This window comes from Ipomoea nil, unplaced genomic scaffold (genome assembly GCF_001879475.1).
Source record: "Ipomoea nil cultivar Tokyo-kokei standard unplaced genomic scaffold, Asagao_1.1 scaffold0465, whole genome shotgun sequence".
In the NCBI taxonomy this organism is placed as follows: domain Eukaryota; kingdom Viridiplantae; phylum Streptophyta; class Magnoliopsida; order Solanales; family Convolvulaceae; genus Ipomoea; species Ipomoea nil.
Window position 1 is genome coordinate 203,188 of NW_017616893.1, and position 18,331 is coordinate 221,518.

General features: G+C 32.6%; 1 protein-coding gene across 1 annotated transcript; it reads left to right on the forward strand.

The window, feature by feature from the left end:
• Window positions 1-4,556: 4,556 nt before the first annotated feature.
• On the forward strand, window positions 4,557-17,121 carry LOC109173211. The gene is made up of 15 exons (XM_019322509.1): window positions 4,557-4,805; window positions 5,090-5,217; window positions 10,135-10,206; window positions 10,289-10,402; window positions 10,589-10,657; window positions 10,742-10,798; window positions 12,629-12,682; window positions 12,768-12,830; window positions 12,971-13,033; window positions 14,196-14,360; window positions 14,446-14,601; window positions 15,274-15,354; window positions 15,455-15,516; window positions 15,596-15,721; window positions 16,887-17,121. Exons 1-14 carry the CDS (start codon window positions 4,619-4,621, stop codon window positions 15,675-15,677), a joined length of 1,353 nt encoding a protein of 450 aa, XP_019178054.1. The 5' UTR covers window positions 4,557-4,618; the 3' UTR covers window positions 15,678-15,721; window positions 16,887-17,121.
• Window positions 17,122-18,331: the final 1,210 nt, after the last annotated feature.

The following is an 18,331-nucleotide window of genomic DNA, read 5'->3' on the forward strand; positions in this document are numbered from 1 at the left end:
AAAATATTTTTTCCTACATTTGTAGTTTAGTCGGTACTCAAGTGATATATTATGGGCAATACAGTCGGTACTGAAGTGGTATATGTTTAACAATTACCAAGAGCAATCTAATGTTAGAGAACGAAGCATGGGCTCAAAGAAATAAGGTTATTGTAGAGAAAAAGAGAGGAGATCAGAGAGGAGAACATGGGAAAATGGGGAAGCGAATGAAAGTTGCGAAGGGAAAAAGCTAAGGAAAAAAAAAAAAAAGGAATGACATGACAACAACTTTACCCTCGTCAAATAGTAAAGAATTTATCTTCTAGCTAGATTTAGCCTAAGAAGTAGACGAAATGAACTAAATTGCTACTAAAATGATAGTTATGCACTAAATTTAAAATTTTTAATAGTTAAGAACTAAATGTGATATGATTATAATAGTTGTGAGGCCAAAATTATAATATTTTCATTAGGTACGGGTAATAAATTTGAAGTGTTGTATAAGTTTTGTCAATTTTGATTTAGTGTTAGCCAATTTCAATTGTCGTATAGATAACCTAGTTTGCATTGTAAGAATGGTTATCATTGACCCTTTAGTGTAATTTGCATAAGATTGGTCTTCTTAATTAAGCGGTCTTTGATGGAAAAATTTCAATATCATTCATGAACATGACTATTTTAACATGAAGATATTTTCACATTTCGAGACTCAAAGTTATCTTTGGTTCCCTGAATATAAGGATCTAAGAAAAATTTCGATGGCTGTAATAGCAAAGATGGAGATGTATGATGCCTATAACGATGAATAGAGAGAACTCTAATGAGTGTAATAGCGGAGTGAGAGAGAGGTTTGGTCATTGTAATGATGGAGAGTGAGGAAAGCATAAATTAACTCTTGTTTTCAATTATTTTTTTTTAAGAACTCTTGTTTTCATTTATGTAATTTAGATATACAAAACTTATCTCTAGTGAATTTAGAAAGCATATTGTTTACTTGTGTGAATGGTAGAAATCCATACTTTTGTTGTATTGTACAGAATATATATTAGTTCTAAAAAAAAGTATACAACAATATGCTTTCTAAATTCTTCTTTTGCTAAAACAGTTGCTTTGTTGTATTATCTTGCTAAAAAATAATTGTTTAGAATGAACAAATTATTTTTAATAAAAATAATTCTTATTTTTTAAATATAACTCTAGGCGTCTTTACTAGGCTATTAAAGACGCATATGTATATATATACACACACAATAATTGTCAATTTTCTTTTCCGCACATCTTGGCTAATACAAACGCGTAAAGTGGACACTTCTTGCATATGCGCCATACACGTCTGGATCAATAAAAATGCTTATTATCATTTATTAAAGATGCAAATGACTCATTTTGTAGGAGTGTAATGAGATGGGGAATTGAAGAATGGGAAGCCAATGGGATGATGGGGTGAAGAAGGAAGTGGTGGCCGGTAGGGTGATGGGTGGCGAAGAAGTTAGTGGGTATTCAAATAGAGTGGTCTTTAATTGTTCCCAAGCAATTTTGAAATTCAAATTGCCATAGGGTTGTGAGTTTCATCCTTGCTACTTATTTCTGCAATCGTTATGCCATGGAACCGTGTTCACCATTTATGGTGAACACGATTCCAACGGTATTAGTACACCGTTATTTTTTTTTTCTTTTCTTTTTCTTAATTAATTGTGTGACTTTTCTTCTTCATTTTCACATTTCGCGGTTTTCCTTTAATTTGAGGTGAGCAATGATTTCGGACATTCATAAATTATGAATTCATGCCTGCACATTCACTTTGGAACCATACCTACACATTCCCGTCCGAAATCACGGACATTCATAAATTATGAATCCATGCCTGCACATTCACTTTGGAACCATGCCTACACATTCACTTTGGAACCATGAGATTATGAATTTTCTGTTATAAGATTATGAATTTTCAGTTATGAGATTATGAATTTTCAGTTATGAGATTATGAATTTTCTATTATGAGATTATGAATTTTCTGTTATGAAATTATGAATTTTCTATTATGAGATATGAATCTACATTACATTCATAATCTCATAACAGAAAATTCATAATCTCATAACTGAAAATTCATAATTTAATAAATATTTTACTTTTATGCGATTATGAATTTTCTGTTATGAGATTATGAATTTTCATTACATTCATAATCTCATAACAGAAAATTCATAATTTGATCAAACGCGCGCCGTTAACTCTACATCCGTGATTTTTTTTATTTTTATTTTTTTTTGGTTTTTTTTTTGGTTTTTTTTTTTGGTTTTTTTTTTTTTGCGTAAAAATGACGTCGTTTGGACTTGTGTTAACCATTTACGGTGAATACATTTCCAGGGCATAATTTGCCTTATTTCTGTTATCCTAGACTAGATGATGATAAGAAGTGGGGACTTGTGATGGGCTTGGGTCAAGGCCCAAAATGGTTGGGGTGGGTTGGAATTTGGGTTAATTAGTGAAGTAGGAGAATTTTTGGGATGGGTTGATGAAAATGGGCTTGGGGGTTGGTTGTCAAATAATGAGAAAATTGGAGAATGGAAATGAAGGGCGGACACGGGGGGGGGGGGGGGGGGGGGGGTACTTCCCTCCCCCTCCCCACCTGGCCAAGGTGGCGGGTGGTTGTCGATGGCCATTGAGTTTTGTGCCTGGTTGTGATGGGGATTGTGGGTGTTTTAGCGAGCTTGGCAACTTGTTCTAGCATCATCAACTCATATCTACAACACTAGTGTAATGGTGGCTTGTTTTACCCCCCTATTTGGAAAGGTGGCTTAGTAGGGGCAAATTATGTTGTGTAAAAATGACGTTGTTTTGACTAAAAATGTGCGTACTACTTAAAAGAAATTCAGTTTCGATTCCCAGCAACAATATTATGTTGTTCATTCATTTTACATTTTTAGTTCATTCATTTTGGATTTTTAGTTATGAAATTATGTATGTGTAGTTATGCAATTTTGGGTTTATAATTATGAAGTTATGAATTTGTAATTATGCATGATGTAGTTATGCAATTCTGGATTTATAGTTATGAAGTTATGGATGTATAGTTATAAAGTTATGGATGTGCAGTTATGCAATTGGATTTATAGTTATGAAGTTATGGATGTGTAGTTATGCAATTCTGGATGTATAGTTATGAAGTTATAGATGTGTAGTTATGCATGCAATTCTGGATTTATAGTTATGAAGTATGGATGTATAGTTATGCAATTCTGAATGTATAGTTATGAAGTTATGGATGCGTAGTTATGCAATTCTAAATGTATAGTTATGAAGTTATGATTTTTTTTAAGTCGACGTCAAAACGACGTCGTTTTTGTATCCGTGTGCACCATGCATGATGCACACGGATGCACAGCATAAGCTCCCTTAGTAGGGCAATAATCCAAATGGGCTTGTGATTTGGGCTAATCTAATTGTTTATTTTTTTTTATTATTTGTAGCAATTTATATCCTACACCACGGTGCACGTTGCACTATGCGCCCAGATGCAAAACGACGTCGTTTTAATTATTTTTTTTTTTGAAATTTCCCGCCCCAGTGAATGGCAGTAGTTTTTTCTTAAAAAAAAAAACCCGCTGTTCAAGAATGTACATAATGTTATACTAGAATACACATAATGTTATACATGAATGTACATAATTATATAACAAAATATACATACTCTTTTTAAAAGATAATACACATAATCTAACATAATACATAATAAACATAAACTTTTAACATAATACACATCAACTCTTAACATAATACACACAAATTTCCTGATTCAGATGTACATAATTGTATAAAAAGAATGTACATAATTGTATAAAAAATACACATAACTGTATGAACCAATACACATAACGTTGTGAACAAATACACATAATCTCAGCAACTTCCTACCGCGCCTCCCAACACTACCCCAAAACGACGTCGTTTTGGGAGGCGCGCGGCGCACAGTGCTATGTGCACCGTGGTGTAGGATATAACGATTGGTAGCTTGATTGTGGCGTTTTAAGGATGCAAGACTTTGTTAGTTGTTAATATTACATGTTATTCTCACGCATTATTCAGATTATGGTGGGATGTTCGTTAAAAACCATCAATCTCCGACCTATTTACTCCACTATTGATAATTATATCATCACTTACTATTTACATTTGGGTTTTTATATGAAAAATAATTAAAATTTAAATTATTCTTGGTTTCAATAATTACAAAATAATTGTATTTAACCATGTGTTGTAGTTTTCTAACCAAAAGTAAAAAACTCAAAATATTAAAAAAAAAAAATCTGAAATTGAAAAATAAAAAGTGGAAAATTATAACTAAACAGGCATGATGGATCCTGGACCACACCAATTACCATTATTTGACACTTAACACGTTTTCTTGTAGACTAGTAGCTACAGCCTACAAGTTAGTGAGTTGGACGGTAATTTCGAGAACATAACGGGGCAAATATCAGGGGTCTGAATAACATATCCATTAAATACAGGGGGGGAAACTGAAAGTTTCTCGGTTTTTCGCATTGTCAAATACCAAAAACCTGGGAGCTCCGTCTCTCTCAATCTCTGGACTCTAGAGTCGAGACTAGTCTCAACCTTTCTTCCACTGTTCCAATGGCTTCCTTCAAATGGCTTCTCTTCACTTTACATTTGCTCATAATTTTCACGGAAATCGCTTCCGACGGACTTCCCGATCCCGGAAATGGCCGGAACACTCACGCCGTTTCGGCTTCTGAGGTCGCCTCTGATCCATCTCTGTTGCTCGAACTCGATCAACTCAAGTCAAAGATTTCTCTTTTAGGTTCCTCTCCCTCTCAACCGAAAAAATCGGATTATTAATATTATTATTTAAAGTTTCGTCCGTTACCCTATCTGTTAATAGGAATTGAAAATTGATTAATTGTTGTACTTATATAATTCTATGTTTTGAAATAATCCATTGATATATAATTTAATTCCAATGATTGGATTCTTGAGTACTCTATTTGTTATTTCTGTTGATGCTGATACCAGAATTAATATTTTTATTTATTTATTTTTGGATTTGTTTCTAATTGAATAAAATTTGTAACTTTTCTGCAAAAGAATCAAGCATTAGTGAAAGAGTGGATAAACTAAGAGCCAAGGATGAGAAAGTTGAGGAGTTAGAGAAGATTCTGGCATCAAAATCAGCTGCATTAGAGTCATTGCAAACTCAATTTCAGTTGATCCAGGTTTGCTTTGGCTTGGAAGTCTTAATTGCTGTTAGCTTTATATTCTAACTAAATTAATATAAAGTATGAATATACATATGAACTGTATGATTATGTCTAAAGTAAAATTGTATGCTTATGAACTGTATGATTATGCCTAAAGTATAATTATATGCTTATGAATTGTGTGATTATATCTAATTATGTGTAGTCATATGATTATGAGTTGTATGGTTATGTCTTTTGAAGTCAGAGAGTGGAGAAAACACTAAACTTGAAGAGAGAAAGGTTGTGAGATTGTAAGCCATATGCATTTTGTTGTATCGGAGTATGTAGAACATATTTGAAGTAATGTTGGCTATACAATGGGCTTGTGTGTTATGGTCTACTTCACAGGTTGAAGAAGGAATGGCAAGAAGTGTTCTACCACACTTGAAAGGCTTGGTTGCTTGTGACCCTAAAGTTCAAAACTCCCTTAGTTCCCTTTTGGGATTTAAAATTCTCCTCATTAATCCAATGGATTCTCCCTTTATATAATAGAGAAAATACAAGACTCCAATAACTAATAATTACTTTAAGACTAGATAACTAGTACAAAGACTTCTAACTGAGTTAAATAACTGGAACACCTGAAACACCAGACCACTAAATATTGAGCAATTTAATCTAACTAAAAATCTGATTTAACAAATAAAAATGTTACTGCCTTCCTGCATAATATCCACATCCCCAGCTTGCATCACTGTTTGATTTGAGGCAATGTGCAACACTGCTTGAGCATCACATATTCACATATCAGTTACATTTGTGTTGTTATCATGAATTCATGATGTGCTTTAGCGATATGAGCTCACATGTTGCTAAAGCCATGGCTCGGTATTCAACTTCTTTACTGGATTTGGCAACATCATTTTGCTTTTGTTCTTTCAAGATATTAGGTTACCACTGACTAGAACATAGTATCTATATGTAGAGTATTTTTCATACTCTGCATCAGAATTTTCAATTGCCTAAGTATGACCTTTATCTTCATATATAACAATCACTGTGTTCTTTTAATATACTAATACTATAGGGTATGAATGACAGCATCCCAATGACTATCACAAGGAGATTGAAAAAATTGGCTAATTGCACTGACTGCAAATGAGATATTTGCTTGATTGTGTGTTTGTTTAGTTTTCCAACCAAGAAAATGAGGGTATTTTCCTTTGACCAAACACTCATTTTCCTTTGACTCACATTTTCCACTTTTTACCAAACACTGAAAACCCTCCAAACACACCCTTAGGGGCCGTTTGGTTCACGGAATGTTAGATTGCTGGGAATGTTAGATTACTAGGAATGTTAGATTACATGATTTTAAAGTATTAACTAAAATCTTGAACTTGAGAAACAAAATTATTTTATAAGCTAACATGACGTAATAAAAATAAATATATATAATTACAAAAATAATTAAGGGGAAATTGCATCTTTGGTCCCTGAGTTATACCCAAGTTCCGATTCAGTCCCTGAGTTAGGACTGTATGCATATTTAGTCCCTCAGTTATGAACAAAGTGGCGTATTTGGTCCTCGGCCGTTAAAAGTGACGGAAAATTTTAAAAAAATTTAAAATTTGACGGGTAAAGTAGGAAATTCACATTTTATTCTCCTTCTTATATCAAAACCACTTTCACAACATTATTTTTCACTTCTTAGCCTCTTATTTCATGATTGTTCAATTTTAAAAGCATTTCAATAACTTTAGTATGACTTGTTAGGAACCTAGCTCTCGTATAACAAACTTAAGACTTAGCACAAAAATAAAGAAACATTTGATCATTGTCTTCAGACGTGTGAAACACACTATCCTATCAATTTTCAATTTTCCTTACTAAGAAACAAATGTAATCAAATCAGAACTTTTGAGATACAAAATGATGTCAAATTTCTCAGGTTGCTTTTATGAGAAATTCACCAACTGAATAACTTGAGATTTTTAGTATGTAACATTTTTTCGTATAGTGTGTTTCTTTATTTGTGCTAAGTCTTAAGTTTGTTATACGAGAGCTAGGTTCCTAACAAGTCATACTAAAGTTATTGAAATGCTTTTAAAATTGAACAATCATGAAATAAGAGGCTAAGAAGTGAAAAATAATGTTGTGAAAGTGGTTTTGATATAAGAAGGAGAATAAAATGTGAATTTCCTACTTTACCCGTCAAATTTTAAAATTTTTAAAATTTTTCCGTCACTTTTAACGGCCGAGGACCAAATACGCCACTTTGTTCATAACTGAGGGACTAAATATGAATACAGTCATAACTCAGGGACTGAATCGGAACTTGGGTATAACTCAGGGACCAAAGATGCAATTTTTCCAATAATTAAATAATATATATATATATATATATATATATATATATATATATATATATATATATATATATATATATATATATATATATATATAAGTTAATACCCAAAATAGTCCCTCGACTATGTCGTAATTACCAATTTGGTCCTTAACTATCATTCTTACCCAATTAAGTCCTCAACTATACAATTTTTACCCAATTTAGTCCTTTGTCAATTTGACTGTTTGTTGACTGTCAAAAGTGAAAATAAAGTTGTAATTTTACAAGTTTCTCCTTCCTCCTCATTTAGCAGCGCCAAACCATGTAGCAATAAGCTCCGGTTGGGTTCTAAACCTGTCAGTATCGAAGTAGTAGTTATGCATTGGATAGCCCATGAATTTGATTTCCAATGATTTTGACGATCGAAATCTGATCGGAGTGTATTGCTGCATGGTTTGGCGCCTCTAAATGGAGAGGAAGGAGAAATCTTGTAAAATTATAATTTTATCCCGACTTTTGACAGTCAACAAACAGTCAAATTAATATATAGGACTAAATTGGGTAAGAATTGTATAGTTGAGGACTAAATTGGGTAAGAATTGTATAGTTGAGGACTTAATTGAGTAAAAGTTACATAGTTGAGGACTTAATTGGGTAAGAATGGTAGTTGAGGACCAAATTGGTAATTATGGCATAGTCGAGGGACCATTTTGGGTATTAACTATATATATATATATATATATATATATATATATATATATATATATATATATATATATATATATATATATATATATATATATATATATATATATATATTAATAATTAGAATTGAAATGGCAAAATTTATAAATATCCAAGGTAATCTTTAGATAACCTAAGAAAGGTAAGGGAATCACATTCCCTTCAAAATCCTATGTGGAGGTTATGTTCCATTCCTTGGGAATGTTATATTCCCTAAGATAACATGAACCAAACATAGGAATGTAAGCTTTGGAATGTCACGTTCCCTTGGTTATATTGTATAACTTGAACCAAACACCCCCCGTGATTGGCCTCACCACAAATCATGCCAAACTTTTGAACCACTGAGCTGAATTATCCAAAGTGAGCCATGATGACTCTTTTAGGTCATAAAGAGTGGCAAAGTTTGCATATTAAGCAAACTCCCCTTCTGTACTAAAGCTTGATGGTTACTCTTTATAGACCTCCTCTTGTAGGTTTTTGTGAAGAAAATTGTTCTTAATATCTAACTGATTGAGTGGCCAATGACTCATAGCAATAATGGATCACAATAAGTAGATAACAATAAAAGGTGACGTTGTAGTCCAAACAGAAATTCTGAGTATATCCCTTTTCAATGATTTGGGCCTTGAGACAACCAATCCTAGCATTAGTTCCAACTTTCATGTTAAATATCCATTTGCAACCAATAGTTCATTTACTTTGGGGGAGAGAAACCAGTTCCTAAATGCCATTAGAATGCAAAGAATCCTTTTTATAAGTCATTGCTTGGCTCCACCCTGAGTCTAAAAGTGCCTCACGGGCAATTTTAGGAATAGAGACAGAAAATAAATGTGACACAGAAGCATAATATGGCAAAGATAGGAGGTGATAGTGTAGAAAAGTGCGCACAGACACATGCATATACTTAAACAGACATATATATGGACAAAAGTCTGATTGGAGAGGCGGCATGTGAGGGCATGTCAAAGGAGGTTTGTTGGTGGTGCTTCTGGCCTGAGGTTGTGATGATGTTTTGAGCTTGGTGGTAGGTAGTTTGCTAACTTGCCCGCTGGAATATGACAGAACAAGAGGATGTTATGTGGGTCACCCAAAAAAAAGTTGTACGTAACCCACCTACATCTTTATGTATATAAATAGGGCATGTAGATATGTTTTCTACACATAAAATTATATAGAAAAACCACTTTCAACGAAATAAATAAATAAGCTGTCTGAAAAACATAAAAACTGATGAAAAAAAAAAGAATTTTTGTGTTTCCTGCAACCTTGCTCTGATAACATGTGAAATTAGAGAGGGGAGAAAACACTACTAATGAGAAGAAAAAGTTGTGAGTGTCTAGGCCCTATGTGCTTCATTATATAGGAGTATATACAGAGTATTTGAAGTACTATGGGCTATACAATGGTCCTGTACAACTCGGGCAATGTACAGTAGGGTTTTCTATTTTTCAAGGTGTCTAAAGTATAATTTGTATGTTTACAAACTGCATAATTATGTATTTTTTAGGCCAGAAGATGTTATAAATTTATTGTATGTTCTTCTCTCCTAAGAAGATATAATGCTTAAGAACTATATAATTATGTGTTCTTCAGGCCAGAAGATTTTTAAAAAATTCACAGTTTGTTTCTCCTAAGATATGCTTTATGCTATGTTGTTTAGGCTATAAGATGTTAAAAGTGTTTTGGACCTTTTATTTGAAAGGAGAACTTTCTGTTGATTTTGAACATCAAAAGTGCACGTTTTATGTTCACTTTTCTCTAGAGCTTTTTATTCTAAAGGTTAGGTGAGCTTACACCATCTAATCCCATGAATGGAGTAACACCTAGAAGTAATATATTTTCCTGTTTAATAGGAGCAAAGGTCCTTAAATGCAGAGGAGCTGGTTGGTAAGGCTAATGCTCGTGCTGATGAACTTGAGAAGCAGGTTAATTATATTAAAGTTTGCTTCTTGGAGGAATTATAGTCCAATGTTTGTATTCTCTAATTGTATTTTTACTTGCATGCAGATAGATATTCTGAAAAAGGATATAGAAGCACAAAACAAACAAAAAGATAATCTTGTTGGTCGTGCAAATGAAGCAGAGGAGAAAATTCAGGAATTGAATCTAAAACTTGAAAATGTATGTTGGAGCATTGTTACTTGTTTCTGCATAACTTATTCAATTGTTGAATGATGCTGGATTCTTTTGTTATTAACAATTGGTATTATTGCACTCAAAAAAACAATTGGTATTATTTGTTCTCTCTTAAACCATTTCCCTTTTCCCTTATTGGGGGCATATCTGATGATTTCATTTTTGTTTTAGCTACAAAGGATAAATGAAGAACAGAAATCAAGGATCCGTAAAACTGAACGTGCTCTTCGAGTGGCAGAGGTCTATTATAACTTACTTTATACAGACTAGTATTTTTTAAGGCGGGCTTTCATTTGATGAATGCTAATACTCAAGTGACTGCAGGAAGAAATGGTGAAAGCTAAAATGGAGGCTTCTTCTATCTCTAAGCAGCTCCAGGAGGTAATTTGAGTTTTTTTTTTTTTTTTTTTTTTTTTTAATTGATTTCAGTCATTGATTTTGTTATATTATATTATTACTATCTCTACACTGTATCTTGTTTGCTACACGTTGTTACGGTGGTCTAATGTGCTGACATAGTTAAAACTTACCTATGTTTGCCCTTGTATGTGGCTTTATTCATGTTCAATTTTATTGCCTGATCAGTGTACTTGATAATCTTGTTCGATCCATAAGATTTGGTAAGGTGAAGAATTGAGCTTGTTGTACGCTCTTACAGCATGTTTGGTTCATGAAACCAGAATAGAGGGAATAGGTATAGGATTTGATAAGGAATGGAATAGAGAATGAATAAAGAAGGATTACTGTTTCATTGTTTAGTTCATAAAAAAGAAGACATTATAAACAATATTTCATAATTTGGCTTACTTAAGGAATGGAAAAGGAATAGATATTAACATGACCCATGGAGTCCTATTCTATTTCATGCCTGTTCTGTGAACCAACTATGTTGTTAGTGCTCTTAATATTTTCTAATATGCTTTCTAGTGTGTTAGTGCGTACCTATAGTTGACTTCATGCACTTATTTATTTCATTTACTCCTTTTGCAAGTCATTTCTTGTGTCCTCGTTTCCTTTGATTGTTAAGTTTTTGTTGCGGTTTGGCTCAGGATCAGGGTACGGTGGTTATTAGGTTGGACTTAACTTGATGACGGAGGGGTAGAAGCTATGAATGTGAATATGGATATGGGATGCTTTGTTGGACATGAGTATTGTTTCAGACACAAGGATATATAACTTTTTTGTCATTATTATTGTGAGTAGTATTAGTATTACAACAATCTACTACTACTATCACTACTATTACTACTAGGAAAAAAGTGTCAAATTAGTCTCCCCTAAGTGCGCAATTAAGTTCCCAAACTGAAAAAGGTTCCAATGAGGTATTTTAAATCAAGAAAATAGAGCAGTTGGGTCCTAACATTACCTATTCTACAAGTTCTCACTGATGTGGTGTTGACTGTTGACTATGCTTCCATGTGTACTTATATCATGATGGTATTTTGTGTCATTCCCCCCTCCTTTCCATGTCCAAACATTTTTTTTGGAATTTCCCATTTAGCAAAAAACCCCCACCCTTGGTTCATTCTTCAGCTAATAAATAGATGCTCTATCGATGATGGAATTTCTATTCTGTTATCGAATCACATGCATCTTTGAACACAAAACTAAAAAAGAACTTAAAATACCAGAGATGGACAGCTGATAGTCGTGGTTGTCTCGGTCTAGTAGCATCGTAGCCATGGTTGTGTTAAAAAACCTTCAATTTTTTAAAGACAACCATGGCTGTCATGTTTAGGTTTGACTGGCTGTCTTTTTCAACAACAGACAGTGGCTGTTTTTGAAAAAAAATCAAAAATTAAAAATTAAAAGAATAATAAACGATACACTTAGGATTCATGTAAGCATTAGAATGCCATGTGTTAGCCTAGTTAGAGCCACATCAGCGGTAACCTACTAAATAGTTAACATTAGAATCCAAGTGCACTGTTTTGCTGGTTTATGGTACCTCTTGGAGGGTTGTTTTTGTGTGTGTGTGTGTTTTTTTTTTTTGTTTTTTTTTTTTTTTGTTTTTTTTTTTTTTAAATTATTATTATTATGCAAGCATCTACCGCAAGAAAACATACTTCTGAAAAAGACCCCCAAAGAAAATACATTAATGATTGGAACTTATCTCAAATTCAGTTTAGGATGTATCTATAGTTATTTTATTGGCAAAAATAGCTTATGATGAGTTGAGGACATTGACTTGAGTACATCCTGCTATGCCAGATTCATAAAGGATGGCTTCCACGTTGGCTTACTGTTCATGTTGTTCATTGTCAGGTAATTTTTGCTTTTGTTTAGCCAAAATTTTGCATAATATAAAAAATATTTCTGCCAATTTCTTTGGCTGTTTTTAATTGTACAGTCAATTATTGTGACTCACTGGAATGAGCATGGAAGACCTGCATTGAATCGGAGCATGAAAAAGGTTCTGTACTGTCTACCACTCATCATAAATGCTTAATCATTTTTAACCTCAAATTATGATTTGTGTTTTATGTTCTTTAGTCCTTTAGAATGGATCTCTTTTAAGCTATAAATATTTTACTTTGTGCAATTCCTCTTTAGGCCCTAGAAAAGAAATCTGAGCTAGAAACGTGGGTGAAGCCTCATATTCACACATTTCAAACAGTAAGTGATCTCCTGAAGTTATTTTCCTTTCAAAGACAAAATTGTTACTTCTTTTGTTTCATCTTATGTTCTTGTGCCTTTGTGTGTGTATTTATAGTCTTTGCCACTTAAAAAAAAATATAATTATTGGGAGATTAATAGTACTCTGTGTCCCAATACACTATCATCCTTTCCTACTCTCAAACAGTGTCTTCAAAATACCATCAGACTTCAGACATATTCCTGAATACATAGTGATGAAGAATAACTGGTTAGCTGGTATCTTTGCTCTTGCGTCCTTGACTACTTCCAAACTGTCTCTTCAAAATACCATCTTTCAGACTTCTGTCATGTTCCTTTAAGGAATAATAAAAAAGTAATATGACATGGATGGTGATGATTTATTGGCCAGATCATTATGGCTCTAGTATCTCAAATATGGATACTATCAATTACCTAAAAAACCAAGAACAGGGTGGATAATATCAAAAGAGGATAACAACTTTAAAAAAAAAAAAAAAAAAGAAGAAGAGGGAGATGTGATGCCTTCAAATTATTTAACACCAGAACCTTTTTTTAACCAGCAAAAGAAGATGGAGGAAGAAGGAATGGACTGATAGACTCAAAGTGTAGTTGGCTACTTGGATAGTAATCTGCAGAAAACAAATATCAAAGTGAAAAACAACAAATTTAAGCTGAGTTATTGTTAATTTCTAGTTTAAGGAATAAACCTGCTTGTAGGATTCAATAATTTATAGTGTATTTGCTGACAGTTTTTATTAAAATTCAATTTTTATCCTTTGTTTCACGAATTTAATTGAGTAGAAAGTTCTCTTTCTATTTGTATGCACATATTTTGACCAAAAAGGGGCATGCCCTATTTGTCAACCTAGTTTATCTGAATTACTATTTTTATATATTTATGTCATAAATATCCTTATCATATTGACATATTGGTCAATTACTCTTTACTGAGGCTGAAGCCAATTATCTTGATCAATTTTCAAAATTTTTGTACAGTTAGATTTCTAAATATTTGTTCAGATTTTGAAGAATTGATTCTTATATTGTGAAAATTAATACACTGAAATGCTACTTTGGATATTTAATGCTTCAATATTCAGCCCTTATTGCATAATACTTTTTCAGTTTGCTTTCTAATTCAAACTCCATTCACTTGAAGGAATGGATTCCAATGATGAAAGAGCACTGCCGAGAAATTGCAAGGAATATTGAACCACAACTAAACATACTTTCTACAAAGACTATCGACTTTTATCATGCATCCAAGAACTATATGGAACCTCATATTGTGAGAGCACAGGAGTTTTTGATTCCTTACTATGAGGTAAATCTTGCATAGACTTCTTTTCTCATCATTTTATAAATTCCTTGCTTAGCATGTGGTCAGTTTCAGCACTACCTGTTGACAGGATGCTAAGAAGTTCACAGAGCCTTGTATTGATCATATTGCATTCATAATGAAGCCTCATGTGGATAAGGCGACTGCATTCTTGAAGCCTTATTCAAAGAAAGCAATTCGTCATTATAGAAAGTTCATGAAATCTGCTCGGTTATACCATCAACAGGTATGATCTACCATCCTCGTTTTACCTATATTTTATCTGCATGTTTTACACCACATATTTGTTGCATCCATTTTCCTACCTATACTTTCTATTTTCTACAATGTACTATTTTTCCTTGCCCATATATATTTGCTTGATTGCTTCCTTCTCCATATGCATTTGGTAAAGTTTTTTGAACCTGGGTTTTCCTAGTCCATGTCACAGCGCAGCAACCTTTTACTTTGGAATTTGTATGAAAAAATGGGGAAAATTGAACTGATGTTTATTATTATGATGATTACTGTGTTATATTTCAAATTTAATGAAGTTCTACAATTTTGTGGATTGAAACTCGTCATTTTTCAATTTCTGTGTGGGGAAGGGATGGGTGGGATCCACACAATGAAAGATATTGACTGGAAGAGAGCATAAGCAATTGCTCTATTCTGGATTCATTGAAAATTGAATAATTCAATGGTAAACGTTGGTAGTTTAATTATTGTTTTGGTAAACGTTGGAGGGCCTATTTGACCCTTATTGCCCATTTTTAATGCATTGCACATTTTTTTGTGCAATTGCTTATCAAAGCTGTCACCAGTTGACTTTTTTGAGTATTTAATTTATTCTTTGGTCTTGTGTGGTGCTATATTCTGACGATTTTCATATGAATCTTTATCACTTTTGTTCCTGAAGGTCCAAACTACAATTCATGATAAGCTAAAGAATAATGAGTATACTGAACCTTTTGCAAGCAAGGAGTTGGCCTGGCTTATGGTATGTTGGTGAAATAATAATAATAAATTTTCTTCCATCTATTTCTTATGACATAGTCATTTCGCTTTGTTGTGTTACTTATATCATTTTATTGTACTAGGCATCTGCTTTAGTGAGTCTCCCCGTACTCTTTCTTCTTAACATGTCTTCAGCCTTTTTCCGGTTAGTGCCCAAATTGGATTTGATTTGATAATGTAGATTTAACTAGGATCTTGTCTTAATTCACATTATGATTTTGCAGTAAGGCACCAAAAAAGCGGTCACGAAGTCACCATAAAAGCCACACCCATCGAAGAGCAAAAAGAGTACATCAAGAAAAGTGAAGCATTACACCAGAGTTTAAGAGATTCATATTTTGTGTTAGAAGGTAAACTTTAGCTTTCTCTGTGATGATAATCTGTCTTCTACTGTAATTTGTAACTCTGCTTGCTTGATTTAATTCCCACTCCCAACCCAAGTAAAAAGAAAAGAAATGAAAGGAAAGTGAAATTTCCATATAAAAAGGGAATATAAGAGCTGGATTTATTTCTTTTTAGCTGTGAAGAGGCTATTTAATGTAGAACCATCCATTTGAAGCTTTATTTATATCTTAATTTCATACGCACAATTTGACAGTAGAGGAAATTCAATGAATTAATGTTGGTATCGAGGAATGTATCAGTTAGGATAGTTATTTGGCATGAGTACTGTACAAAGTTGTAAAAAAGCAGGGGAAATAACTAAATAAGTACGCCATTTCAATGTATTTGGATTTTAGGTTTGGTGTAACTTTAATGGGCAGCTGAATAGTGAAAATATATGCTGACACCACTAGCATTAATATTCTTGAAAGGGTAGGGTACTCTTGTATGCAGTATGCTGGCTATCACTCAAGAATTTCATAATGTTATGTGAAAGAATAATGGAATATTATCTGACATCATATTTGAATGAACATGTACAGTATATATACACCAAGGTAAATACAGGCTAGGCCAATTTTCTCATAGGGCTACACTAGTACATTCCACACATAACAAAGGTGAAAGAGAGGTTATTGAGAAATTCATTTAAAATTGTAATTTATGCCCCTCCATAATATGCCTTATCAATGTTCACTCCTGAATTATTAGTGGTGTCAATGTTGCTCTTCAATTTTCAAGACGGCACATATATTGCCCCTCCCGTACTATACGGGAGGAAAATTGAGGGGCAACATTTACACTACGGGAGGGGCAATATATGTACCGTTGGGCAACATTTACATCACTAATAATTCAGGAGTGACATTGATAATTGACATATTATGGAAGGGCATAAATTACAATTTTCCCTTTAAACAAATGGAAAGAAGAATTCTTTGAGAGATCATTCTCCTGGAGTTTATGAAGACTTGTTAATGTACTAGACTTATTGGAGTGATATTAATGTTGAAATGTGAGATTAGAATGCTTCTCTAATTGTTGATTACTTATTAGAGTGATACTGATCTTGTACCAACTTTATTGGTGATTTTTGCAATCAAAATTCATTTTACATTTTGGGCTGTGCAGGTTAATTTCCTGATTGAAGGCACGAAGGCTTGCTCAAGGGCAGTTTTTGCAGGAAATAGGGGGGTATATTATAGTGAGAAACGAACTTCAATTTTATGGTTTCATTCGCAATTTTCTCACTGCTCTCATTGTATTACTTGTGTCTGTTAAATTAGAATCACAACGTAGAGAAAGATAGTGGCGAACTGGCAGTCTTTTTGCTGAACTAATAGTCTAATACCTGTTTGGAATGGTTTTGCTTTCTCGTAGTGTTTTTGCTGAACTAATACCCGTTTGGAATGGTTTTGCTTTCTCATCGCATCCTTAACGGTTGTGTTTGGTTACGGAGAAAAAGAATCCCAATTTCATGGGAGAGAGATAGTGAGAGTGAGAATTTAAATTTTAGTCTTAACTTTTAAGTTTACAAGAATAAAATTATTGAGAATTTCAATTTCATTTGGTATCTATGAGGATTGGAAGAGAATAATAAATAGTACAAAGATCAAAATGTTCATATTCATAATAATAATAATAATAATAATAATAATAATAATAATAATAATAATAATTATTATTATTATTATTATTATTATTATTAAATAACAAGTAAAATTATCTTTAAAATTTGGTAAAAATTTGTGTGAGTTCGTTTCATGGGTATTTGTCTGTGATGATTTGAGTTAAAATAAAATGTAATACTAATCATGAATAAAATGTAAATTATTTATATGGAAAAGAGTTACTTTTGAAAAAAAGAAAACATACTTTGTAATATTTTTATATTTTAATATGAAAGTGTTACATTTTTTTTCAAAAGTATTTCGGAGTGCATTTTTTTTATAAGTAATAAACACTTGTCAACATTATTTATATAAGGGAATGTGTAATATTTATGATAAAAAATATAATACTTTTATATTTTATTTAAAAGTATTACATTTTATCTTTTAAAGGTACTACACTTTTCTTTATAAATAACAAACACTTTATTTTTTATTAGTATTACATTTTCAATATAAGAATTATATTTCAATATTGATCCGACTTGACCTGACGTGACGGTTTAACACAAGTGTGAACCAAACTATAATGCAATGCAATTGTTTGGATACTTGTGTTAACATTACTTTTCTCCTAATAAAGTAATTATGCAATTAATAATTCAATAAAAAATAGCTCCGAAAATTATTTATATAGAAAGTCACTTTGGGGTTGGTGACAGTGCAATGAAGATCTCAATTAGTCCATAAAATGTACTGCACATATACGTGCACAAACTGATTTCAGTTTCGTGAGTGTATCTATTACACATATATACTAGTGCACGAAGATGTATACACTGATACACAGGCATATAAACGTACATAAAATTTGAAGATAAAAAAAATAATTTCATACATAGGAACGTATAAAATATGAAATTAAAAAAAAAAAAAGAGAAAATTGTACCTTAATGGTGGATAAGT